At 27.4% G+C, this 25,308-nt stretch overlaps 4 protein-coding genes across 8 annotated transcripts in view; 2 read left to right on the plus strand and 2 right to left on the minus strand.

Annotated features, from left to right (window-relative positions):
- The first annotated feature begins 2,296 nt into the window (after nucleotides 1-2,296).
- LOC111032081 (protein singles bar) lies at nucleotides 2,297-5,403 on the plus strand. Its single transcript, XM_022312285.1, has 4 exons — nucleotides 2,297-3,297; nucleotides 4,561-4,743; nucleotides 4,809-4,949; nucleotides 5,021-5,403. The coding sequence occupies exons 1-4, from the start codon at nucleotides 3,184-3,186 to the stop codon at nucleotides 5,096-5,098; spliced, it is 516 nt and encodes a 171-aa protein (XP_022167977.1). The 5' UTR covers nucleotides 2,297-3,183; the 3' UTR covers nucleotides 5,099-5,403.
- On the minus strand, nucleotides 5,050-6,487 carry LOC111032080 (acyl carrier protein, mitochondrial-like). 3 transcript variants are annotated; one of them, XM_022312284.1, is made up of 4 exons: nucleotides 6,206-6,480; nucleotides 5,841-5,945; nucleotides 5,464-5,551; nucleotides 5,050-5,402 (listed from the first exon to the last, which is right to left on the minus strand). In XM_022312284.1, exons 1-4 carry the CDS (start codon nucleotides 6,359-6,361, stop codon nucleotides 5,311-5,313), a joined length of 441 nt encoding a protein of 146 aa, XP_022167976.1. In that variant the 5' UTR covers nucleotides 6,362-6,480; the 3' UTR covers nucleotides 5,050-5,310. The 3 variants fall into 3 exon arrangements, with proteins under 3 accessions (XP_022167976.1, XP_022167975.1, XP_022167974.1); XM_022312283.1 differs by lacking the exon at nucleotides 5,841-5,945 and adding an exon at nucleotides 5,977-6,099 and having other exon boundaries at nucleotides 5,187-5,402; nucleotides 6,206-6,485; XM_022312282.1 differs by lacking the exon at nucleotides 5,841-5,945 and adding an exon at nucleotides 5,977-6,132 and having other exon boundaries at nucleotides 5,236-5,402; nucleotides 6,206-6,487.
- Nucleotides 6,488-6,628: 141 nt separating this feature from the next.
- LOC111032078 (phytanoyl-CoA dioxygenase, peroxisomal-like) lies at nucleotides 6,629-10,923 on the plus strand. Of its 3 annotated transcripts, none has more exons than XM_022312273.1 (9): nucleotides 6,629-6,873; nucleotides 6,951-7,049; nucleotides 8,975-9,120; nucleotides 9,218-9,383; nucleotides 9,445-9,558; nucleotides 9,892-10,044; nucleotides 10,165-10,308; nucleotides 10,389-10,529; nucleotides 10,607-10,923. In XM_022312273.1, exons 2-9 carry the CDS (start codon nucleotides 7,047-7,049, stop codon nucleotides 10,658-10,660), a joined length of 921 nt encoding a protein of 306 aa, XP_022167965.1. In that variant the 5' UTR covers nucleotides 6,629-6,873; nucleotides 6,951-7,046; the 3' UTR covers nucleotides 10,661-10,923. The 3 variants fall into 3 exon arrangements, with proteins under 3 accessions (XP_022167965.1, XP_022167966.1, XP_022167967.1); XM_022312274.1 differs by having other exon boundaries at nucleotides 6,629-6,867; XM_022312275.1 differs by lacking the exons at nucleotides 6,629-6,873; nucleotides 6,951-7,049 and having other exon boundaries at nucleotides 9,004-9,146.
- A 6,457-nt stretch (nucleotides 10,924-17,380) lies between these two features.
- The window catches only part of LOC111032094 (phytanoyl-CoA dioxygenase, peroxisomal-like), a 112,311-nt gene continuing 104,383 nt past the window's right edge, over nucleotides 17,381-25,308 (minus strand). The window contains exons 2-8 of the mRNA XM_022312304.1: nucleotides 23,619-23,765; nucleotides 23,224-23,398; nucleotides 20,299-20,412; nucleotides 18,294-18,449; nucleotides 18,075-18,209; nucleotides 17,607-17,747; nucleotides 17,381-17,518 (exon numbers count right to left, since the gene is read on the minus strand). Coding sequence (XP_022167996.1) covers nucleotides 17,465-17,518; nucleotides 17,607-17,747; nucleotides 18,075-18,209; nucleotides 18,294-18,449; nucleotides 20,299-20,412; nucleotides 23,224-23,398; nucleotides 23,619-23,758 — 915 coding nt within the window. The 5' untranslated portion in view covers nucleotides 23,759-23,765 and the 3' untranslated portion in view covers nucleotides 17,381-17,464. The remainder of the gene's footprint in view (nucleotides 17,519-17,606; nucleotides 17,748-18,074; nucleotides 18,210-18,293; nucleotides 18,450-20,298; nucleotides 20,413-23,223; nucleotides 23,399-23,618; nucleotides 23,766-25,308) is intronic.

Genomic DNA, 25,308 nt, shown 5'->3' on the forward strand with positions numbered 1-25,308 from the left:
CTGTGGCGCCAAACACTCCCCTCCAGACAGGATTTTTATACACACAATATACGATGTACTACAGCTAGCTTTATTGTAACTACCGAACTGGAAAATGGTTTTCATTTCGTCCTTGGAATAAAAACCACAATACATCAACAGACTATTTTTTTTATAAGAAAACTTACACCATCGACAAATTAACAATAAGATGCACATCGTGTTAACTACGTCTGCAGGCCTATAGTGGTTTAGTGGCCAGTTTTCATTTGTTCAACATTTAAATACGTATATCGAACAGTTTGGGAGTCTTGGCGGCCGCATATTGATTATTGTAATAAATATTCCTCAGGATGACGATTTTTTTTTATGTGTCACATCAAGGACACAATATTATAGCTGGTTGGCGTTTCAGAAGTGATTAAATATAATCCATACCCATCTAGGCTTAAAATAAAATAAAAAATAATAGTCCCAACTGATACAGGGTGTCTCGTCATGTCAATTTTCGTTCATACCCATCCTCTCTTGTCTATAGATACCTATTTTAAAACGTAGGTACGTAAATAATAATATGTGAATACTTGACCATAGAAATTAATATACTTAACTCAACTCTTAAAATATTTCTTTTTTGAGGGTAATTAAATTATACCCATAAGACCATAAATTAGATAGGTACCTCATCATTTCAAGTGACACGTGATTGCAAGTAACAACAGTTTTATTTCAAGTCTTTGAAAACAAAAAATACTTAGAAATGTAGTTTTTATTTTCAAAAATATTAATTAGAAACAAAAGTTATTGATGTGGTCAAACATGGTAGCTGTAGGTATTGTGTACATATACATCATACATACCCAGTATAACAATTAAGATGTATACTCGAAAATTACGGATGAACCCAAATAGCTAAACAGTAAACAGTCAGACACTCAGATAGGTGCCAACTGCCAATGTGCAATAATATACGATTTATAAATGTGGATCAAAATTATTTATAATATAATGATTATTAAACGGATAGAACATTAGAACCTCATTGCAATAAATGGTATAGGATCTAATAATAATAGTTTCCTAGACTCTAGTTTTAATATTAATAGGTAATATTTAAATTTAAAATTTAAAACGTTTTGGTATACTAATACAAATAACTAACATTTTTTTTTCCAGATTTTAGGAGGCATTGTCTTGGGTCTGTTGATTTATAACAGAGAAAACTTATGTCATTGCTGGGTGTATGGCACGCACAACGCACAACTTTTTTTTTTGGGTACAGTTAGTGCGTTTTTCTTAACGAGTCTTCTGTTGTTGATTTCTTGTCTGCTATCCATTTCCACAGGACCTATCATATCTAAAACTAATTTTGTAAGTATTTAATTATTGTATCTGTAATATATTATTTGTAGTTATGGACATGATTTTATTTCATAATATAAAGAATGTTAAGAACGTAAAGGAATATTGATGTAAATTATATTTAGAAATAATAATTTACTTATTAAGGCGTTTACCTAGGCAATATCATTGACAGTTGAATAGTCAACATTTTACCATCACAATAAAGTTATTGCAGTTTTAAATAATTTATAAATTACATTAAAGTTTGTCGATGTTATACTAAACTTGATTATAAAATGTTCAACATAAATACATGTATTATGTGTTTAACTTCAGAATATAATTTGTAATCAACTATATTATATAATACATATCGGTACAATGTATTTTCTAATAAATACTTAACCATTCACTACCTACTTACCTATTTATTCAATCTACCGACTCAAATATTAGTAGTTATCATTGTTTAATTAACTTACATGGACGATTAACAACTAATAATTACACATTTGGTACTTACATTAAATTAAATTTAATGAATATTCTAGATTCTAAAATTTATATTCAATATTATAACTCGATGTGTATTGGTGTACTGTGTACGCTTAATGAAATACAAATTAAAATTATTAGATAATAGATTTAAGTAAAATAAATTATTAGTTATAATTAAAAAAAATTATTTGAATAATGTAAACAATGTTGTTGCAGGAGTTCATTTATCATGGCGCTGGATTTGTATTTTTGTTGTTGGCATCTGTGTTCCTATTGCTCGATGCAAATGATAATAGCGGACGTAACCCACAAAATCACTTTGTAATTGCATCAGTAAGTACTTTATTCTTTTAAGGAAAAAAGATTTGACTGTTCTAAAATATTCATATTTGTGTGTCTAGATTCTGGGATTGATAATGGCAGCATTTTACCTGCTAAGTTCCATCTGGGGTTATAGATCATACAGAGGACCATGAACAACCTGTCAATTATAATATTTTACACAAGGAGCATAGCCACATAGACAAACAAAATGGACGACTAGCAAAAAGTGCACAGATTAATTAAGGATATAATACAGCTTAAATATTAAATAATTTATTGTATAAATTATTATTATAAAGCATTATTATGATGACTGTTTTTTATGGTCTATTAAACTCTTTATATGGTCATGTCCTCAGAACTTATATATTAACTTTGTTAACTATGCTTATGACTTATATTATACCAAATGTGTTTGTGTTATTTTTTAAGTAAATTAAGACATAAAAAACCTATTGCTATCTGTACTCGTATTAAAACGAAAAATTAAGAATCTTAAGTTTATTTTAATTGCATTGTTCAAATTATTATACATTTAAGTGATAACTTTGTGCCTTACGTATTTATTTTATTGTACATTTTTCAAGTGCCTTAAGAATATGAATCAAAAAGTGTGATCGCATTTATTTAACTAATATTATATACATATTTATTAATTTTAACACAACTAAAATAGACTTGATTTTGTAAAATATTAAAACGTCTAAAATATAATTCATATAACTTGGTAAAAATTAAGTTTCTTTATTAACATGCAACATGTCATACTCATATTTTTAATGTTTGTAGTTATATGAAGAATTAAAAACATATAACATTGCATATACAGTATTTTGTGTTAATAGCAATCAGATGTTCAGAATGTTTAAAAATACCATATTATATTACTCAGCAGGGGGTAGTACAATTTATACTCTTGGAAACTGAGAAGTGACTTATACATTGAACCTACTAAGTTTAGTTTGTGCAATATAAACAAAACCATACAATACAACAAATATAAGAAGTACATATTTAGATCAATATTTTATCTTAAAAATGTATAGGATAAGTAGACCCTATGTTGGGTCAACATCCAAGTCTTGTTTATGTTCATGTTTTAATATGCAATACTTCACAACATCTTATGGAATTTTAAAAATTATTCAAATAGTAAGTACTTATACAATAATACAGTATTTTTGTCAAATATGTGTTTTAAATGTTACTTTTGAGGTCCAAGCTATATTAATCTTGTAATGACTTGCTGTAATTAATAATTTACTTATGTCTATTGTCTATATTAGAAAATATTTTAGTTTAATTTAAATTCATAATCATATTAATCGTATATATTCAATATAAAATGTAATAACTTATTGAGTTATTAGTATCTTTTACTATGTTCTGCATTGCTACACTCAAAACTTAAAAAACAAATTTTTAATAATTATTTACCTATTAATTTAATTTAATTGATCATATTATAAAAATGATTTTAATACACTAGTAAAAAATGTGTAGAAGTGACATTAAGAGGACCTTTTACCTACATGTGTCATTTCTATCATACTCATGCTCAACATGGCAAATTAAGTATTTAGAAGAAACTGTTAAACTATGTGGTTTTTATACTACAGTAAATTGACATGTTGTTAAATTAAAAGGTAAAAATATTATTTAATGCACTTTGTAAGTTTGCTTCAACATTTTTAATTTTGGAGCAAGTTATGAGAGTTTTAAAATTGTAATTTGTTTACAACTATTTTTAACGGATTATTTTAAACATTAAATTAGCCATACCATAGGCTCCGTAGTAAAATGGACAACGCATGCGAGTATTATATCAAAATTTAACAATTCAATGATTTGAACATTAAGTAATGTTTTATAAAAATAAAACAAATTTATTTTAGTATTAACATTTTATTCTAATGCATATACAATGGTTATTTATTTTGTATTACCAATAGTAATAAGTTACATTACTTTAGATTTTTAATTGATAAAGACACACCATAAGTACATTTTAGTTAATAGGCAAACATACATATGTCTACATGGCCAACAATATTATGATGGAAACATAACATTTTTAAATGTTTATGTTAAATATTCTAATATTAAAAAAAAATTATTTGGTATAGATCATTATATATTATGAGTGAAGTGATAGTTGATAGTTAAAGTTTACTGATTTAGGTTATTGGTTTAATGAACAATTTATACTTAATTTTTCAGATTTCATTTCCCAAGTAGTTTTTAAGTAAAACTATAACATTTAAGTAAAATTTACTATTATTTATTATGTTAAAAAATATTAACAACAATGTAGAAATCTAAGTTAATTAATATGATTTCTTTTTTATTTACTTTTTATTACAACATCACAGCAAAACAAGTCTTTGGTTTATAGTGTATTTATTAATTATTTAGATACTGGGGTCCATTTGTCAAAGTATAATGTTGTTCTATGGGACGAAGTACATTCCAACATTTGGAACATCGTATGAATCATTCCTTACAACTGTTGCTGGATGTTTAATGACAACAACAGTCATTAGTGTATCTTATTTGTTATCAAAAAATACCGAAGTACTTGTTAGATCATCACTTTTTGTATGTATTAACCAGAATTTGTGAAACGAGATTTATACCTAATTTAATTTCTAATTTTTTTTCAGGAAATAATTTTTGGAATTTTTGCATCAATCTGTTATTTGAGTTCTTCATCATTATTAACAATAGCGGTCTATACATTATTGTATCCAATTATTATGACTATGCCATTTACCTCTTTATTTTCAGCAGTAATATTGGCTTATGTAAGAAAAACAATTACAAATAGAAAAAAACAGTTTTTTAAAAGCTTCAACTCATTTAATTTTGGTTTCAGATATTAGGATTTATTCTTGGAGTTATATACGGAATTGATGCTTATTGGGCATTTAAATACTACAAAGGATTTTCATAAAAAATATACTAAGTTTGATTATAACTAAATAATGTTAATAATAATCATAATAATAAAAAAAAAAAATGTATTTCAGACAAAAAAAAACTTTTTCAAAACTTACTATACTTATATTCTTAAAAAATAACAAATCAGTGTTGCTGTTCCAATGAGTTGTTATAATATTTGGAAAAACTACATTTAGTACATTTAGATACACAGGACTGAATGATTTAATCATAAATATCTTCACGATCACACACATATTGCACAATATCTTTAGGTTTATGCAACTTTTCAGCATCTTCATCAGGTATTTCAAAACCTGTAAGGGTTTAAAACAAATTGTTGTATTTTTATTTACGTAAAATGAAAATAAGAATTACCAAATTCATCTTCTATGGCCATGATAACTTCCACATGATCTAATGAATCTAATCCAAGATCATTGATAAAATGTGATTCAAGAGTAAGCTGAAATGATTACAAAACAATCAATTATAATTTAAAATTGTACAGTATTTAAATACTAATATATTTTTCAACTAAGTAAAATATGAAAACGATAATAATATAGGATATTATTTTTTTATTATCATTATCACATTTAAAATGCATAATAGGTAGGTCTTCAAAAGAAATGGTCTAAATATTTCTTAAAGTATTTCATACTCATTTTGATAATATGTAAAAAAAAAGGTAGCTTGTAGGTAGATATTCAACTCAATTAAATGCCTAGTTGTTGTCATAAAACTGTGTATACCTTATCTGGGTTAACCTTGTCGTATAATTGTAATACCAATAGGACACGCTTTTTAATTTGTTCAATAGTCATCGGTGGCTTGACACTGTAATGCCGCATAACCGTCTGAAAATATAATAAAATAAAATTTACATACCTTGTCAGCAGTGACTTTATCATACGCATTGCACACTTTCAGCACTCTAGTTTCTACTTCAATCACAGACAATCGACTGGCTGCTGTCGTGTCTGAATACCATCGACCACTACCAGCACCAGCCTTTGAATGGGAAATTAACTCGTTAGTGGGTACCTCAATTGTACAAGAAACACACACAAATTGTCGCCGCGTATATTTTCAAATAAATAAATAAATTTGTTCTTACCACCGGTACTCTGCATGTCTGAAGATTAAGGTTATTGACGATTTTCGATTGACTTAAATACCGTTTACCTGCGCATATTGGGTAACGTCTCAACACCCGTAAACTGGTGTTGGTGAAAAACGTACCACACAAGACTTTCCCAAGGGACGCCATCATACGTATATATTCTAAAAATGTACTTTATTTTTGTACAAAATACTTAAAATATATAAGAAATAAGTAGCAACAGCGTCACGGAGATCAGCTCGATTGAAAGCTTCGAATGAGAAATATTATCAAGGTCGCAGGGCGCAAGCTGATACACGGCAAATGGAAACATATGTTTATTATTTATCAGTTACCAGTTATCACTGTTATTTTATCTTGGTTCTTATCTGATAAGCGATTACTGTTTATCAGGTTTATCAGTGATAAAATATTTATTTCAACTTTTCAAGTCTTTTTTTCTGGTGGATCCACTTTGTTACAAAGGTGAAAGGTCCATGATATTAGCACAGAATGTAACAATGGATTGAACATGGTGATTAAAACACTAATACACCAATTCTGATACACTTAATTAATATAATTACTGCTAAAGTTACCACTATAACCTCAGATTAATTATTCAGTGTTATTTACTCTTCACTTCAACTATCTGTAGTTACTATACTACTTCTACTGTAATTGTAAATACCATATCAATATAATACTATATATTTATATTTAATGTAAGATAATAACGACGGCTGTGATTTGTTTCAAGGCTTAAACTCAGTCATTCCATCTAGTATCTATCTTTTAAAATCAGAATTTATTTTGTTGAAGTTCATTCATTACTACTGCTAACTGAAACCACACGATGGTGAGTAGAATGATTTATTGTTTTTTCCTACTTGTTATGTTTATTTATTAAGACAAATTTTTAATTTTGATTAGTGTTGGGTATCGAGAGTAGGTTATAAAAATCTAAATAGTTTAAAATAATAAGGTATTGCTAAAAGTATATTTGACAAGTAACACAATGAGTATGTAATAAAAAAGTCAAAATATGTAATTATTAATGTTGTTACTCATGCTAGAACATGAAAAGTTTTTATTAAAATTTCATTTTTAAAATTTTAAACATAAAAGTAGTCATTCCAAAGTATTGAAAAAACAATGAATAAACAAGACCAATTAGTTACTAAAACAGTGATTTTCAACCAGTGTGCTGTGAAGTTTTGAGAGGTTTTTTTAATAGGCAATTAGTTGTATTAAAAATATAATAAAATAAAATATATATTCATTAATATTAATGTTTCATAAAGTACAAATATGTGAATGTAATTTGATATAAAAAATTTAAAAACTTATAAGAAATATAAGTTAATATTGAACCAAAAGTTATTTATGACTCAGACATGTAAATTGAATTTTGTGAAAATCACTTTGCGTCGTGTTAAAAAAAAGCTTGAATAGGTACCACTGTACTCTAAGAGTAATAGAATCAGAATTAAGAAATCTGCTTGCAATACATTTAAGTTTTTACTATTTACCTAAAAATTTGTGCCATACTCATTTACATTTAGTTTTATTTTACAGTTAATGTTTGTATACATGTATACATTGATTTTATTTTTATTATTATAAATATATTTCACAATCTCTAATTTAAATTTTATAATCCTCAAAACTTATGATGAATAGATTGGTAGTTTATGATAGTATGAGACTTGTGTGAACACTTTCATTTTTTGTCTAGCAGCTCATAGTACCATTTATGTTTGAACTGTCTTATACCTATTGATATAATTCAATTTTTATTTCTATTACAGATTGTAGCCTACTGTCTCTAATCAGTAAACCTTATGGTATATTGTTGGTATATTGTTTAACCAATTAATACTTATTTATTAGTTTTCATTGAATATTTTTTCAAGAATTTAATATTACCTGTTTACTATATATTTGTTTAGTAACCGTCAATAATAGTTAAACACGTCATATACATTTTCTATAACAAAAAAAAAAAAACTACTTGGCTTAAAATGAATTGTAAATAACAATGAATGACGTACTTTTTATAAAATCAACCATAATAAGGAGAAAGATAAGTTTATTTTTTAGACTTTATTATTGTAGATAAATGATTAATGTTTGATCTTATCTTTTTTTTAAAAAAATATTACCCAACATAAATTATTACATATTTTGGACCATTATACAAACAATAGACAAATACCTATTAAATGTTTAGTCATAATATTTTTAAATGTTGTCTGAATAAACATTATTTTTTATATTATCTACTACTACTTTATAAATAACAAAATAACAACTTAGTTTTATTCATTTGAATATAAAATAGAAATGTACATAACATATAATATATAATTATTATAGCTTTTGAAAAAAATCTTATTTATAATTTATAAATTGTAAATTTTCCTAACTCCAACAAGGTTTATAATATTTTTTCAACAAGATTGCATTTTAGATAGAAGATATTTTTTATTAATTCAGTACCTTGATATATTTATTTAACTGTGTTAATTAAATTTAATTATAATTACTAATGTAATTAACTGAAAATAAATAACAAATATGTAATAACTAATATTATAGTTATTATAGTTTATATGGCTTTAATTGTAAAAGATTATGAAGAAAATATTCTTAAATGTTTTATACTCTTATAAATGTACCTATATAATTACTAAAAATGTTATTCTGTTATTAATGAAAACACATATTTATATGGTAGTTATTAAATTGTTTAGTAACTAATCTAATTTTTTTCATTTACAGGAACATAGATACAATACAAATATTTCAGATTATAAATATTCTGCATCAGATTTCCAATTAACTAGACAACAGAGGGATTTTTATGAAATAAATGGTTATTTAGTAATTCCTAAACTAATACCTGATTATTTGTTAGACAGATGCTGGTAATAGTATTTTATAAATTTAAAAGGTCTAATATGGATTAAATAAGTTATTATATTATACCAATGTTTAATATGAATGTTATTTATGAAATATTAGCAACCGATTTGTAGACTTATGTCACGATAGAGTTCCACGGAATCAAATAACTATGATGAAAGACATATCTCGCATGAAAGTAGGTGATCAAGGCGAATATTTATTTGGTAAAGCACAAGATATTCTTTGGGATGAAGAATTTTATGAGTATGCTAGATTCCCAAAGGTACCACTTGAATAATAGGTTAGATAATAATCAGTAATAATGTCATTCTTTTAAAATTTAGATGTTGGACTATGTAGAAAGTTTTATTGGACCAAATGTTATGGCTATGCATTCAATGTTTATTAACAAACAACCAGACATTGGTACCAATAGTTCTCGCCACCCAGTTCATCAAGTACAAACTTATTTTTTGCATTTAAAATTTTAATTTTAGATTGTGTGTAGTAAAAGGAAAAAAGTAAAAATTACTACTTTTCAGTAAACGATAAAAAATGATCTCATTTCTACATTTCTGTAGTTAAACTTTTTTTGTCACTGTTAATTTAATGTTGAAAAGAAATAATAATACATCAATCATTTAAATGTTGGTCATAAAAATTATGTACTTCATTGTTTACTACAACAGTACAACAAATTTCCAGAATTGACTTATTCCTTTTTACTTACTTATTTTTTTATTGTTTGATATGCTGTATGTTGGAGATATCAATACATTTTTTTTTTTAAGGATCTTCATTATTTTCCATTCCGTCCTGCCAACATGATTGTAGCTTCTTGGACAGCTTGTGTTCCAATTACAGTGAACAATGGATGTCTATATGTATTACCTGGAACACATACCGGTGATTTGTATCCTCATAGTTATCCAGAACCCAAAGACGTTAGTTCAGTTTATTTATACTAATAATCTAATATTATAGCATTCACAGTTAATAATTCCATTTTATATTGAATTAAAATATTGTAATTTGGTCAAAAATATTAATGATGATTTCTGTAGGGAGAAATAAATAAAATGTACCATGAAGTAAAAACTAACAATAATCACAATGATCAGAAAAAGGTGTTTTTGGAAATGGAGAAAGGTGATACAGTTTTTTTCCATCCTTTGTTGCTTCATGGATCAGGAATAAATAAAACACAAGTATAATATATTTTAATCTAAGTGCTTATGTTTATACTTTATTTATAAAATTACATGTATATTAAAATTTTTTTCTCCAGGGTTTCCGTAAAGCAATTTCTGTACATTATGCTTCATCCAACTGTTGTTATATAGACGTGTCTGGTACAACTCAAGATAACATAAAAAATGAAATAATGGATGTGATGGCTAAAAAAGGAATAACAAATGTTGATTACACGGTATGTAACTAATACTTTAGTCGTAATGTAAATTAAACATTAGTCTTATATTTTATTAAATATTTTTTTTTTAATAGTTTGCCTGGAAACATCGTTGTCGACTTATTCGTGGAGTCAAAGCAAATTTGTAGTAATAAATTAAATTCTATTTTATCAAATTGAAATATTGAAATAGGGTTGTGGATTTTATGTTACCTAGTTTATGTTATATTTACATAACCTAACTTCTAATATCAGTGATAATTGTATAAGCTTAAAAACCTTATTGTTTAAATTATATAATATTTATTTTAATATTGTGATGGTATTAGGTACCTTATTTTCGAACGTTTGATTTTTATATTTCATACTTTTGTTGCCGTTTATTTTTTAATATATTTTATTTATAACTATATATTTGTTTATGTTAAAAACAATCTGCACATATTTTTGACTGGGCTGGGCTTGAAAAATGAAAAAACTGAACTTACTGGAAGAGAAAACACATTCTTAGAATTTTATATGCAGTAAATCTAAAAATTTAAATAGTTTGAACAAAGTTACATAAGTTGCATGTACTTAGTGGAGGTGTCATCACTCACCAGTACAAATATTGAGATGAAAAAATGTAAAAGGTACATCAAAAGAATGAAAGCTACCTAGCTCCAGGTGTGCCTAACCTCACTATAGCTGTTGGAGGTTAGTAGCTGGATATATGGGTGTAGAATAGTTGTCAGTAATTTGGACTTCAAACTTTTTATGAGCTAATAGATGAAGATGAGATTAATTAAACTATAACATCTAGCCATTATAAATACAATTTTATGATCAAATTTAACACTTAATGGTCGGGTACTTAAAACGTTTTAATAAAAATAAAACTGTCATGAACATTTTTTTTTTTTTTTAAATTATGACGTTTATTGATAATTCACAATCTGTACATTATATACAATAAGTAAATATGATATAAGTAATATAAAGACTTTGAGTGACATGAAGGAAGACTCGCAGTCGAGTCACCTTAGACAAAGAGTTATAAAAAAAAAAAAAAAATAATTAATTAATTTTTAGTTTTCTTAAATGTATTTAATGGTTAAGCAGGTCTCTGCACCAGCTGCGTTTGAGACGTCTTGTGGGGTTGTCTGGAAGAGTTTTTGAGGCCAGTTGAGAGATGAGGTGGTTGTGGTTCATGAGGAGTTTCCCATGAAATCTTTTATAGAAGTTGGTGGCTGTTTCTTGGACAGTTTTGATTTGGAGGTCATCGTGTAGTAATTTATTCGTTACGTACCATGGAGCTTTGGCAATGATACGTAGGCAAATTGATTGGAATGCTTGGATCGTGTATGCATTTGATTTTTTGGTTGGGCCCCATAGTATGATGCCGTAGGTCCATAAGGGTCGGGGAGGAGGCATTTGTATATAAGGATTTTGTTTTGAATGTTGGTGTTAGATCTTAGTAAGGGTCTAAGTAGATGAAGTCTACTATTTAATTGTTTTCGCTTGTCCTTGAGGTGAGGACCCCAAGTGAGTTTTCTGTCGAATGTGAGACCGAGATATTTGACAGTCGTGCAATGAGGAATAGTGGAATTATTCATGATGATCGGTGGACAGTCATGTGGTCTTAAGGAAAAGGTTATGTGCGATAACTTGGTTTCATTGATTTTAATACCCCATTTGTTGAACCAAGGTATAAGGATGTTTAGGTGAGTTTGGATTTGATGGCTGGCAAGGATAGGGTTGACACTTGAGGCAAGTATGGCTGTGTCATCGGCGTAAGTTCCAATGAGAGTGAACTGACTAACTGGGATATCAGTAGTGTAAAAAATGTAGAGAAATGGGGCGATATCGCTACCTTGCGGAACGCCAGCTTGAACTTCATGGTGTGTCATGAACATTTACTCGTCTTTTACTTTGTTATTTTTTTGTTTTCGGCGAATTTTTACAAATATTTTATTTTTATACATATATAATATCTGTTTGTCAATTTTATCTTTACTTTCTGTTAAATTTGTAGCTTATCTTTACACGATGTAACTTTAAACTTGTAATTGGGGTTTTCCCATTTAAAAACAATATTTTAAACAATCATTTGTTTTTAAATTACAAGCTTGCTATAGACAATGCAAATTGTTGAATCCCACTATAAAAATTAGTTGCTTGAGATGTAGCTTTTTAATGTGGTCCATTAAAAAAAGTATAGCATTTGAAATTTGGTATTGAAAATTAATTTTAAATGTTACATTATTTGTATCAACAAACATAGAAATTATATTTGTTTTATAAGTTATAACCATTCAGAACGTAATAATTTTTTTATGTATTTCTAATTTCAATAGTAAACTTCTCATCATATAACGTTTAGGCTACTAAAGGTACACCGAGGTAAATTGTTTAGACATTTTACAATAATTTTGATATTTTTGAATTAATTTCAACGTGCAAAGAATTACAATCATTGTGTTATAACTTATAATATCAATTACCTACCTGTTTCTACGACCAAGGCCGTATTTAGGTTTTTCGATGAAATCAATAAAATAAATACAGTGCCACAGTCGCATATGTTGTACATACTCGTGAGGAGGTTTAGGGGGTCGTAACCCTGTTCCACGAAATGCCATGCAATTATATTAACGGGCATTTTATTGAAATTATTTGGGACACGTCAATTATTTGATTGGGGTCGAGAGGTACAACTTTTTACCGTTTCCCTACAAAAAAAATCTGTGGCTTCATAAAGATATATCATATTTTGCATTAGGGAACTAATCAATTTGTACTCTGTAGTTTGTAGTTTGTATTCCTAAGACAGTACCTTCCTATAATGTGTAAAACTATTTTACTTAATTGTATTTATTCATACTTTAGGTACCTATATATTATTATCTTATATACAATACACGACTTGCAGCGTATCAACAACAAGAAGCAGCTCCGCTGACATCGAATTCGGAATGCAAATGTCACGTTATAAGTAAATGTCAATTGTACAACATTTCGTAAGATGCAATACCTATCTATATTCTATTATACAGTAGGTAGGTAGTGATATTCAAAACGATAACTGCAACAGAGATGAATTATTTCTATTATTGAACGCATACCGCAATAGGCACTCTATAGTTACGTATTATAATTTATATAATATTAGAACCCTATTAAATTCGAACGACGTTGACATGTCCTCGGAAGTGTAGGGCGGAATATTATTCCGGTGCAAATGCGTCATGTGCCGTAGGTGCTGAACAGTAAAGTAGGTACAGTGCATGCACACCCGTGAGTGGGTATAGTGACAATATATTATTATAATATTCTTCGTTCTTATCGCGCACAGAAACTTCGGAAACGTCACCACACTCACATCCGATGGTACGACTAAATGAGATAAGTTGTTGTTCGTTGAAATTAAACTTGACGCAGTTCAGATCAATTATCGAACGCAAGTCGGTGGAGTGAAAACGACGTAGGTAGATTTTATTTTATTACGTCCGACAACAGCTTTAGTACTCCAGCTAAGGTCCACAGGGAAACCGTTGAGAACAAGACCGCAATTCCAAGAAGACTTTGTCGAGAAAAAACTTTGCGACTTCGCAATAATATAAGGCCATGAAATTATAAAATAAACCATAAAGTACGTTGGACGTATATAGAATATAGTACACTCACACGACCTACTAACATTGTTCTGATGTAACACACGCAAAAAGTATAAAATATAGGCTCATTGCTCAGTCGATAGATTTATGTAGGTAGGTACAGTCGTAAAGGTAACTTGCAGTGGAAGGGAACAACTGTCGTCAATGGAAAAATAATAAATAATACATATTTAGTAGGTACCTATATAGTCATATAGATGATTGTCTCTTATACATTTTCGTATTAAATTATATTATGTACTATGTGCCGCTGTCAATATAGTAGGTATTTGCACTCATCAATACTGGAATCACTTATTGCTTTGCTTAAAAATACAAAAAAATATCGGCTTAATGAATAATATCGATCTTAGAATTGTTCAAAAAAATTAATATAATAATGTTAAATTAAAAGTATGCATCCTTAAAAATGCAAAAAGCAGAAACAAAATTAATATTACAAGAAATACTGTTTCTCCAAAATAAACGCTGCTATCTATAGCCTTTAGGCATGCTATTTAATTTAAATAATAAAAAAAAATATGTTCCCATTTTTTTTAATCATTTATTAATTTGATACACGCTTTAGTCATTTTTTTTTTGCAATAAAATATTCACTTATTGTGTACCTAATAACTGTAATGAATAATGATATAATAATATGTTATAATGAATAATTAAAAAGGGAGATTAAAGCTTCTATATTTTACCTTTATACCTGTGAGTATCAAAGGCGTGGGCTGTGAACAAGTTTAAACAGTGGTACATACCAACTTATCCTCCCCCCTAATTATAACACTTATTACTTCCTAATAATACTAGGATTAAAGGCAAATGAAAATATTTTACACTGCAGAAAAATGAGCAGCATTTGATGCTGATTCTGAATCTGAGCATTCCTTACTTTTTAACTCATATATTTTGACCCAAATATCATCGATGAAGTGTTACCACAAAATGAATAAATCTAAAAAATTCAATTAAAATTTGTGAAAAATAATATTTTTTTTTGGTTCACCTGATTAAATTAATTTTTTTGTTGACCAAGCAATTCACTTACATTGTAATGATCATTATAATTTACAGGTTTAAATTATTCCTCAAATAACACTTCTAATATCATGTCTTGATCATTTTATTAATATATTTTTCATCTCATATTTTCATCCACTTAAGCTATAAAAATTAGCTTTATTAGTATTGTACCTACTAACCACTATGTTTGAATTAGTGTCTATTGTTGGTAATTTTTTTAGTACAATTATACTTCGAGAAGATTAGATCTTTATAGCTGGGTCTTATACTCTTAGACGATACGAAGGTTAATATTTTTTAGTTAAATGCATTATTGGCGTAACTAGATGAATGCAAGAGATCTAAGACAAATGGACGTAGCCGTTTGGACGTGGGGACATTTGGACGTCAAAAAAATATAATCAAAATTTTAAATCAGTTAACAAAATTAATAAGTTATTTATATTTATTATAATATTTATGCGTCAAACAAAAACGAATATACAAATTATTTATTTTATAAAATATTAAAATTAAAAATGTATCCAAAACAATTTTTTATTACGACTATAGGTTCACCAGCAATTAAAATACAATACCTACCAAAAAAAGTTATTTATAATAATTATTATAATATTATGTCCAAAATATAATGTATAAAATATCTAAGAAGTTTTTTTTATATTAATGCAGAGAAATATTTTGATAAGCTTCGATATTATACGATACCTGCAATTACCATTAGTTATATTATGGACATATAATATCAATGGTTTTATAATTTATAAGCATAAACCAGAACTATTTGTTTTCAATTTATTTAAATATATTTTGATGAGGATCTGTTATAATATTATTTATTTAATTTATATTTCTTTTTTTGACGTCCAATTGTCCCCACGCCCAAACGGCTACGTCTATTTGTGCCTCTTCGGAATGCAAGACGGTCTTTAGTACTCCCAAGTTCAAATTTAGCACATCTTTGTTTTTGGGCCTACGTCTCATTATTATAGTAAAATACCATCAATTTTTGTTTTTAAATTACAAAATATTTATCAACATTTTTTTTTTTAATGTCTGGCATAAGTCATAATAAGATATAAGTTATATTAATGTACTTATTATTAACGTTTTATCGTACAAATCTTAATAGATTATTAAAAAGTACATATTAAATAGGTAAGCATATTTTGTTTTTACCATTAATATGAAGTATGTTATAATGTGTACAAAAAAATTTCAAGTATCAATTATTGGACAAAAACATCTTTATTAAAACTGGTTATACATAATATTATAATTTTTAAAAGTAGAGTTGTAGCCACGGCATCTCGTCGTCCACTGCATCTCCTTATCATCCGTGGCATTCCTTTATCGGCCGCGGCACTTACTCGTCGGCCGTTGCATCTTTGGTCGTCTAACTGACAATTAACTTTAAATTAAGTGTAAGGTTAATTTTACATTATAACATGAAACTAAGCTAAGCTATAATAATATAAATTAAAATATTTACCTCTTCTGTTATTTTTCGCTGTGGTTGTCGGATATGTATATAGTTATAGTCATAAAACATAGAACCTATTAAGTCAGATTCGATTTTTATAGTAATAATAATAAATAATAATGATAGTAATTGTGACAATAAGTTCAATGCAATATCAACAATTTTTTAACATCAAAATGTCCGTTATGTGTACAATATTGCAGCAACCCCAGAGAGCAAAGGTTGTGCTGGGAGAGTAGTCCTTAAAAATATAAATAAGAGAAAAATATGATTGAATAAAGTATGGTAAAGAATAAATATATAGAGTGTAACTACACATTTTTAAATCCATTGGTAGGTATTATAATATTTTTTAAACATATCCAAGTCAATATTGTAATTGTATTTGAAATGAGTTTTTTTACTAGATATCTAATTATAGAAACTACTAGATCGATTTCAATGAAGGAATAGGTATAAATATTTTCTCGAGACTCGGAAGGTATATAAATATTTTTATCCTCTTAAAATAAACTTAAATGGTGCCCACGATAATTAATTGTTGAGCCGAATTAACTTTTTGTCAAAAGCCGATAAAAAGTAGGTATACATATAAGCATAATTGAAATAGGTATAGGTATATAAGTATATGTATATTATATGTGTGTACTCTGTATTTAGGTGTATAATTATCAAGATAGATATGTGTGATGAATAAACTAATTAAAATTGTTTGAATGACATGTAAGTAAAACTCATATTAACTCAATTTTATAAGATAATATTTTATCATTTATGCGTTTGCAGGTAATTTGGTCGAGTTATAAATGCATTTTCAATCCACGCACTAGTCGACTTCGAAACTTCCAAAAGTCCTAAAATATGGAAAAGGTTTTGCATTTCAATTAATAGTCATAATATTGTGGAGTTACTAGTTACTATTTTGTACTCATGCATTATTACTTTGAAGTCCATGTCATTGAAACCTCTCCGACGTGCTATTTCTTTGACTTCAATAGCGATATTTTGTTGTGTTGTACCAGTTACATCTATATATCGGCATTCACAGGATGCGAAATGACAAGAAATTGCTTTTCTTGTTTCCTTTGTACAGCAGATATTTATGTATTCATAAAATTGAAATACACGCAGAGACAAAATATATTATTTACATGTTATATTGATGTCATTTAAGAAATATTGAATTTTCCAATAGTTATAATGTAGGTACCTAATTATTAACGTAAGTAAAGATAGTAATTATTTGTACTTTTTTTTTGTAGATTTTTTCTGTACCAAGTGTATTTTCATATACAATTATTCAACATAATATGGTAATGGTAGCCGGTAGGTAGGTACCTATCTTATAATCACTGCGGATTGAGGAAAACTTGACAATATCTTGGATGTGAAGCTTTAAATTATACATACTTGTGACGTATTCGGTCCAGATCCGTGTATTAGTAATGGGTGAAAAAGTACCGTGTCACCAGGATTCATATCCAAATATTTTTTTTGGTAACTATCGTACCCGGTAATCCCGTGGAAACCTTTATTCACTCCGCCCTTTTAAACGCAATGCATCAGAAATTGTTTTGATTGTATAAATAAATAATAATAATCAAAATAATACCATATATATATTCTTACCTTCCATTCCGGATATTCGTGCGGAAGAAGTATACCCGGATGTTCATGTGAACCTGGCAAAACAAACAGACACCCGTTAGCTTTTGTGACCATTTGCATAGCTGTCCACGTAGCTACGATTCTGTCTGCCGGCCGAAATGCAAAGTAATGCAAATCCTGAAAAAGTTAAAAAATATTATGAAAGACAACACAAAACTATAAAAGGTGTATAAGTTTAATTAATTAGAAAATGTAATTTACGATGATGCTACACTGTCAGAAGTCGTAACTTTTATGTTTTTCGTCATGACTCATGGAATTAAATATACTTATATAGGCACCTTCCTACAAACATTTGCATTCAAACGCTGTCTAATTTATTTATATTAAATACAAAATAATACATACGTATAATTTTTGTGGTAGTTTAGTTTTTGATCGAATACCATAGCCATTAAGATAATTTTTAAATTTTATTAACATTTCGGGTGGGGGGGGGGGGGGTTGCAGCCCCCTCAGCCTCCCCCTGACTACGCCACTGCATAATATATTATCAGTTATCACTAGACCTCTGATTTATATATGTAAATACATATTTTCAGTATGGCACGATAAACTAATTTCAGCAAGTGATAAATTCGCTTCACAAGATTTTCCATGAAATGAGCTGTTCTTGATTTTACATATTTTTACATATTTTTTCATAAATACATGTTTTTACATATTATATCATAATATTATTCAATTTTTTCCACACATTTAGTCAATTTTACTATCTTACCTTGTTTTTTCCAGAGTTCAGAATGATTGGTAGCTTATCATAAGGAACGCAATACCTAATAGTTAACGACTTGTATAGTCTATATTATATTATACTATTGTCTTTTCGGCGGTGTCGACCGGATGTATTTTTGACGTGGCTATATCTACGTATAAATTCAGTATAAAGAAAGTTTACAACATAAACGGTAATCCTTTGAATTTGAAAATTTAAAAACACATGTTGTTTTAAATTGAAATCAAGATAATTAGATAAATAATCTTTTTTTTTTTTATTACAATTTATTATATTATTAATTATGGTTAATTTTTTTTGATAATTCTTATTTTTAACTGTTTAGCACACATGTATGAAGGTACATAGTTTTAAATATCTACTTTGGCTACATAAATACATATAAATCCGAACCCTAGTTATTAAGTACCATGGGACTTGTTATCAGTTGCATTTTTTTTCCATTTTGGATGTTCATTTTATGATAATACTTGAACATAACGATTAAATTAATTTTAACGTATGTATCTATATGGCTATATCCTATGCTAATATATTAAAGTTTTCATTTATAGCGACATAAGGTTAGTTTAGTCATCCAGTATTAATATAATAAAGTCGCTAGACAAAGGTGTCGAAAAAAAACTCGTAAAGCCTCAATAAAAATAATAATAATATGTATTTTTATTTTCTATACATCGATTTTAAGTTTATTGTTATTTAATTAATTCGACTAAAATATATTAAAAAAATATATTATTTGTACAAACACTAATATGACGTAATAAGTGCATGTTATTCTAAAGAGTACCTATAAGAAGATTAAACGCAATAAGGACTGTTGATTTTTTTTTTTGGATCAAGGGGAAGAAAGCTTATTAGGGCTAAGGGTTTAAGGGCATAAACTAACGATTAAGATTCGTGAACATATTATAAAAACATTTAATGGTAACACTTAGAAATCTAACGGTTCAGAAAATTAGAACGTGGACAAATAACAAATGGAAATTCAACCATATTCTTAGATTATAGTCTACCATATTTTCTACTCGGTATTGTAAGTTGAGAAAATCGTCACTGATTTTCCGTCAAACAACACTTAAAATAAATTAGAAAACACTAGTAGACAGCAAAACCGAAGTTTACTCAGAATCGTTTCTTCGAGCGGAACGTATAATGTAACATATAAACCGTAATATTGTCTGTCTTCGGTGTTTACATTTAACACGGCGAGTGTAAATATAGTTTTACCTGATGCATTGGATGTCTTGAAGTCATCGAGCCAGTATCCGGGGGTTTGTTTATTAACATTGAATGCATTGCCATTATATTGTTTCCCGTGAAACATTGTACATAATCGAGTAACTATAAAAAACAGTAAATGTTTTATTTACTTTTTAAAACTTTAAATTAAAAGGTATTGCGCCCACTATTTACATATACAACGAGACATTTGAAATGTTTGTCTTGCGTATCAACATGTATCAGGAAAGTATAATATAAAATATAATTGTGTCGAACATTTTAAGGAGCATAATACTCAGCCATATCACAAGTTATTTGATGGTTATTTTTTTACATATATATAGGTATAATGTGAAAATCTTAATAATCTTTTGACGGTTTATGTTTTCCACACGTTGTCTCATTGTGAATTCTGGGTTAAAAACAAAATTTCTGCTGGTTTCAATGAATGAATAATATTTACAGAGTAGGTTAAAAGAAGATAACTATTATTATGAAAAGTAGTATTTAAAATATCTATCGTTTTGAAAGTTGTTTAACTTCCATAAGCCATTCTTGGAATGTGGGCAATTATGAAGTCGGATTACAATAATGGTTAGTATAGTTAGAAACTTGGCTATTACTTTTTATTAAATGATTATTAAAAGTTACTTTGAAATCATTTATAATTATCCATGGAAGTTATAAATAATTTTCTAAGAAATGTCTTTATTTAGAAATAAAACATTCGAATACAACTGATTAATTTATCACGTTTAATGCTTCAATACATTTTAATTTTGAGAAATGATGAAATTTAATTATAAAGGATTAGTTTTAGTTTGATATTATTATGAATGAAAAGTATACTTTGAAGAATAAATTATAAACTTTTAGAAACTCAATTTATGATGATTTTATTGAAAAGATTATTTTCTGATAACAACTTAGATTTTAAGCTAGCTTAAGTATATTTTATGTAGAGATATTATAATTTCTAAATGTTCTTCGTATTTTGATTTTAATTACATTCATTTTGATCAATTATTTTTAAGAACCTATCCGTTTAATAAATCTCTCATGAATAATAATAGTAATAAGTTATAATGATAACCCAGCTAAAATATTGTTTACTAAACATTCAGAAAAATTTAAAAATTTAAAAACTTTATTTTGGTTTATGAAGTATTTGAATTTTAAGATACATTTTAAGATAATATGGTTAATCTAATCATTGTATTAAAATTTAAAATACAATATTCTTGATAGTTATTAATTAAATGCCAAGGTATTTTCGGAATAAGTACAACGTGATATACCGTATAAGTAGGTACACATCGATAACACCCGATTTCGATCGTAAAATAGTTAATAGTTAATACTATAACACCCACCTAGGAATAATATTTTTTATTGATATTAAACTTTCAACACACATTTTCTTCTACCACTGTAAATTGTAAATAGTAAATACGCTTTCGTAGTAATATTGTTTGCTAATAAGTTTTGGGGCTCATTCAAACAGTATAGGTACGATATAAAAATAAAATACTTTGACATTTTATTTTCAATATAATAAGAACATTTTCGTACACAAAGCACAAGATATAATATAATATGATCATCATTATTGTGCTATAATTTATTTATTTTCAAACAAAACTTCTTACACGCCGATCGAATTTACCCTGGATAATTCGTATTCATACAGCAGCTTACTAACGTGTTGAATATTTAATTCTGCGAGCTTTCAAATGATATTGTTTGGTCGCTAGTAGTTCATCCGATCATTATGTTATTATTTTCATTAAACCGTGTCGCCAATAATATAGTAAACATACAATAGCCTATAGGCAATAGTTATCGCACCTATAGTGATAGGGGACGACCATACCGGCGACACGAAAATCATTACGTGTTCTTTTTTTTATAGGACGTAGGTAAAATTATAGTGCGACTATCCATATAATACGACACTCGATTTTTTTCCGATGTCCATCCAGCGCAAACACGTATTATTATTTAACCCCATTTTGACCCCGAGTACGGAGTACCTACCCTCTAAAAGTTTACCGACCACTGTGTCATTGAACACGATCCGTCCGAAGTATTATAATACAATCACGTGTCTGGTGTCATCAAATAATAGTAATAATAATAAAAAATACAGTTAAACATTTGATAACAATACAAAAACAGTAAAATATATATTATTGATTTTTCAAAGAAACGAGCGTTCCAAATTATTTTCGTTCTGTAGTTAGAGTTACCCGTAAACTGACTGACATACATTCGAATACGCTGAAACGATATATAACCATATCATAGGTATACCTATGTAATATGTATGGAGAAATATGTTAGGTATATAATAAACTTAAATAACATATTATTATTTTATCTATACCTACCTACGTTATTATATCGACGATGAATTGAGAACAATTATAAATAAAACTAATAATAAACATACAAATAATTTCGAATAAGCCATCGTGACGTGTGTTTAATTACGAAATACCGTAGATAAGTTAAGTAGTTGGTGTTCCAAATTTTCAATACTTTTTTGTGTATTCTCAAAAATGGTACATCGCTTATTATATTATACATTGGCGTAAGTAGTAATTCAATTTTTCTCCGTATACCTTTATCTATTATTCAATAATCTCTTTTTATTTTGTACTTCTGTATATTATTATTTTATTATAATTAATACAATTTTTCACTTGATATAAGAAAATAATGTGTACATTTAATATTATGTATGTGTGTATAATGCTACATAAGCACAAAAATAACTTACTAAGTTATCTAAAGTTTCAGCACCCCCGACAATTGTAGGAATAGTTGCACCTATTATTTTTATTAAAACCCATTATGTCCTAGAGCACCCATATGGTACCGCAAAAAAAAAAAATAAAAAAAAAAAAAGAATAAAAAAAAAAGAATTACTTCTGGATGTAGAAAGTACTGTTCGAATACATCATCCCATACAATGTCTTGAATTTTATTAACGACACGTTCATTAGAAATTGCTCTTAGATTTCTTTTCACCGATGATATATCTTTCATCACGGTTATTCCTCCTCGGTTAACCTTATCTTCACATATATCGATGAATCTTTGTCTAAACAAGAACAGTGAAAACAAAATTATTAAAATATTCAACAATTTAGTTAGAGTGCCAATCATCATCAATAGTATGTACATAATATGGCCTTACACCCTATTGCTTTTATAGGATATTGAATGAGTAAAAATATGAGTTGAATATTCGGATTATGTCGTTGTATGTATTGCCATCACTAATAATATATGTAAGTACAATATAATACAATTTTAATTACTTGAATTGGTCCAATAAGGTTTCATTTATCAAGTGTTTAATGATAATATATCCATTAATTTCAAAAAAATCCCTTTGTTCCGATGATAAAATCCCGTTGTTTGAGGATATTGTGTACTTGTACCTTTTTTCATTTGACATTATTCGACTAAAAAAAATTAATATTTACTCACAAACTATAATTAATAATAAATTGAGTACTGACATTTATGTTATTTAAAAGCTTAAAATATGATGAAATTGTGTGCCAAAAAATATTCAAATAGACATGTTCTTGAAATTCTAAGAATTATATAAAAAGATAGCAAATGTTTACGTAATATATCGTTATAGTACATGGTAATTTGATTCTATCATTTGCACGTATTTGTCATTTAAAATGCAAATATAGGTATTATTTTAATAAATAAATTATGTATTATTTATATCGCAGTATCACTCATTGGCACTCTCATCTAATAGATATGAAAAGGCAAATGCAAAAGCAGACGCGAAAAACACTCGTCGTTTAGTCGGGAAAACATTGTAGGTACCTTAAATAGTTGCATAATAATTTTTAAGATGGGACTAAAACTGAACATTACTATGAACTATGAACAGTAAGAATTGTTTACATAAAAAATTGATAAATTTAATGGTCGAATAAAGTTTAATGGACCAATAATTACGGGTCACTAAATCATGATTAAGGGACCATATTATTAGCTCACAATTGTTTCATCAAATGTTTTGCGATTGCTTATGCGACATGGAATAAGAGTATCATATTTATTTTACAAACTATTATTAATGAAAAGTGCATAAAACACATAATATTATTAATGCAAGGTAAATATTTATTTACCTAAATACAGGTAAATTTGCATTTTTATTATATTATATTTCATGCAATTTATTCCTTTTAATTTTCACTCAACATAAAGGAATGTGTACTATTTTTTTACGTCATAATATTGAAATATTTGTCTTAAAAACATAAAATGTTTTTTATGTACTTTTTAATGATAAAAGTCTAAAAAATTAAATAACATTTTTAACTGTATTTAATGTTAAACTATTATTATACGTCTTTATGACCCATCCTTATTCGTATTTGAAATAATTAAATCATTTTATAGTATAAACATTACTGTCAGACGATCTTAATCAAAAACAGTCTGACCGGGTTATATAATATTAATAATAAATACGATAGGTATATGTGATAAAAATAATATTTTAATTAGCTACTTGGTCAATTAAATATATTAAATAAAACCAAGACCTTTAAACGGTCGATGGTTTTCAAATAGTTGTAAACTATGATAAGTTAAGAGTTGATTATGATAGCAAAATAAAACAAATATATTAATGTCAGTATTGAGTAAAATCTATTGTATATATATAGTGTATCAAGTCAACATGTGGTGATATAAATAGTTTTTTTTTGTCAAATATAAAATTGAAACATTCCAATTTTCAGTAACTGGTTTTTTAAATTTAATTATAATAAAGTATAATATTATACTAGGACCTGCCTGCTGGATACGTATTATATATTGCAGAAAAAAAAATAAAAACAAACAAACAAGGTGTAGGTACATTTCGAATAAAATAGAAAATTATATAGAGCCGTCGGAGTTAATTGAACATGATCAATATTATAATATGATTAGTATATGTATAAGTATATTACGAGATTAAGTCATTAT

The sequence above is a fragment of the Myzus persicae genome, unplaced genomic scaffold, assembly GCF_001856785.1.
Source record: "Myzus persicae strain clone G006 unplaced genomic scaffold, MPER_G0061.0, whole genome shotgun sequence".
Taxonomy (NCBI): Eukaryota; Metazoa; Arthropoda; class Insecta; order Hemiptera; family Aphididae; genus Myzus; species Myzus persicae.

Coding starts and splice junctions, on each gene's coding strand:
- LOC111032081 (XM_022312285.1), top strand. CDS start 3,184: ATGTATAGGATAAGTAGACCCTATGTTGGGTCAACATCCAAGTCTTGT. Junction 3,298..4,560: donor TTTTAAAAATTATTCAAATA/GTAAGTACTTAT, acceptor TTAATTATTTAG/ATACTGGGGTCCATTTGTCA. Junction 4,950..5,020: donor CAGCAGTAATATTGGCTTAT/GTAAGAAAAACA, acceptor TTTTGGTTTCAG/ATATTAGGATTTATTCTTGG.
- LOC111032078 (XM_022312273.1), top strand. Junction 10,045..10,164: donor GTTATCCAGAACCCAAAGAC/GTTAGTTCAGTT, acceptor TGATTTCTGTAG/GGAGAAATAAATAAAATGTA. Junction 10,530..10,606: donor TAACAAATGTTGATTACACG/GTATGTAACTAA, acceptor TTTTTTTAATAG/TTTGCCTGGAAACATCGTTG.
- LOC111032080 (XM_022312282.1), bottom strand. CDS start 6,361: ATGATGGCGTCCCTTGGGAAAGTCTTGTGTGGTACGTTTTTCACCAAC. Junction 5,552..5,976: donor ATAAAGTCACTGCTGACAAG/GTATGTAAATTT, acceptor TAATCATTTCAG/CTTACTCTTGAATCACATTT. Junction 5,403..5,463: donor GGCCATAGAAGATGAATTTG/GTAATTCTTATT, acceptor AAACCCTTACAG/GTTTTGAAATACCTGATGAA.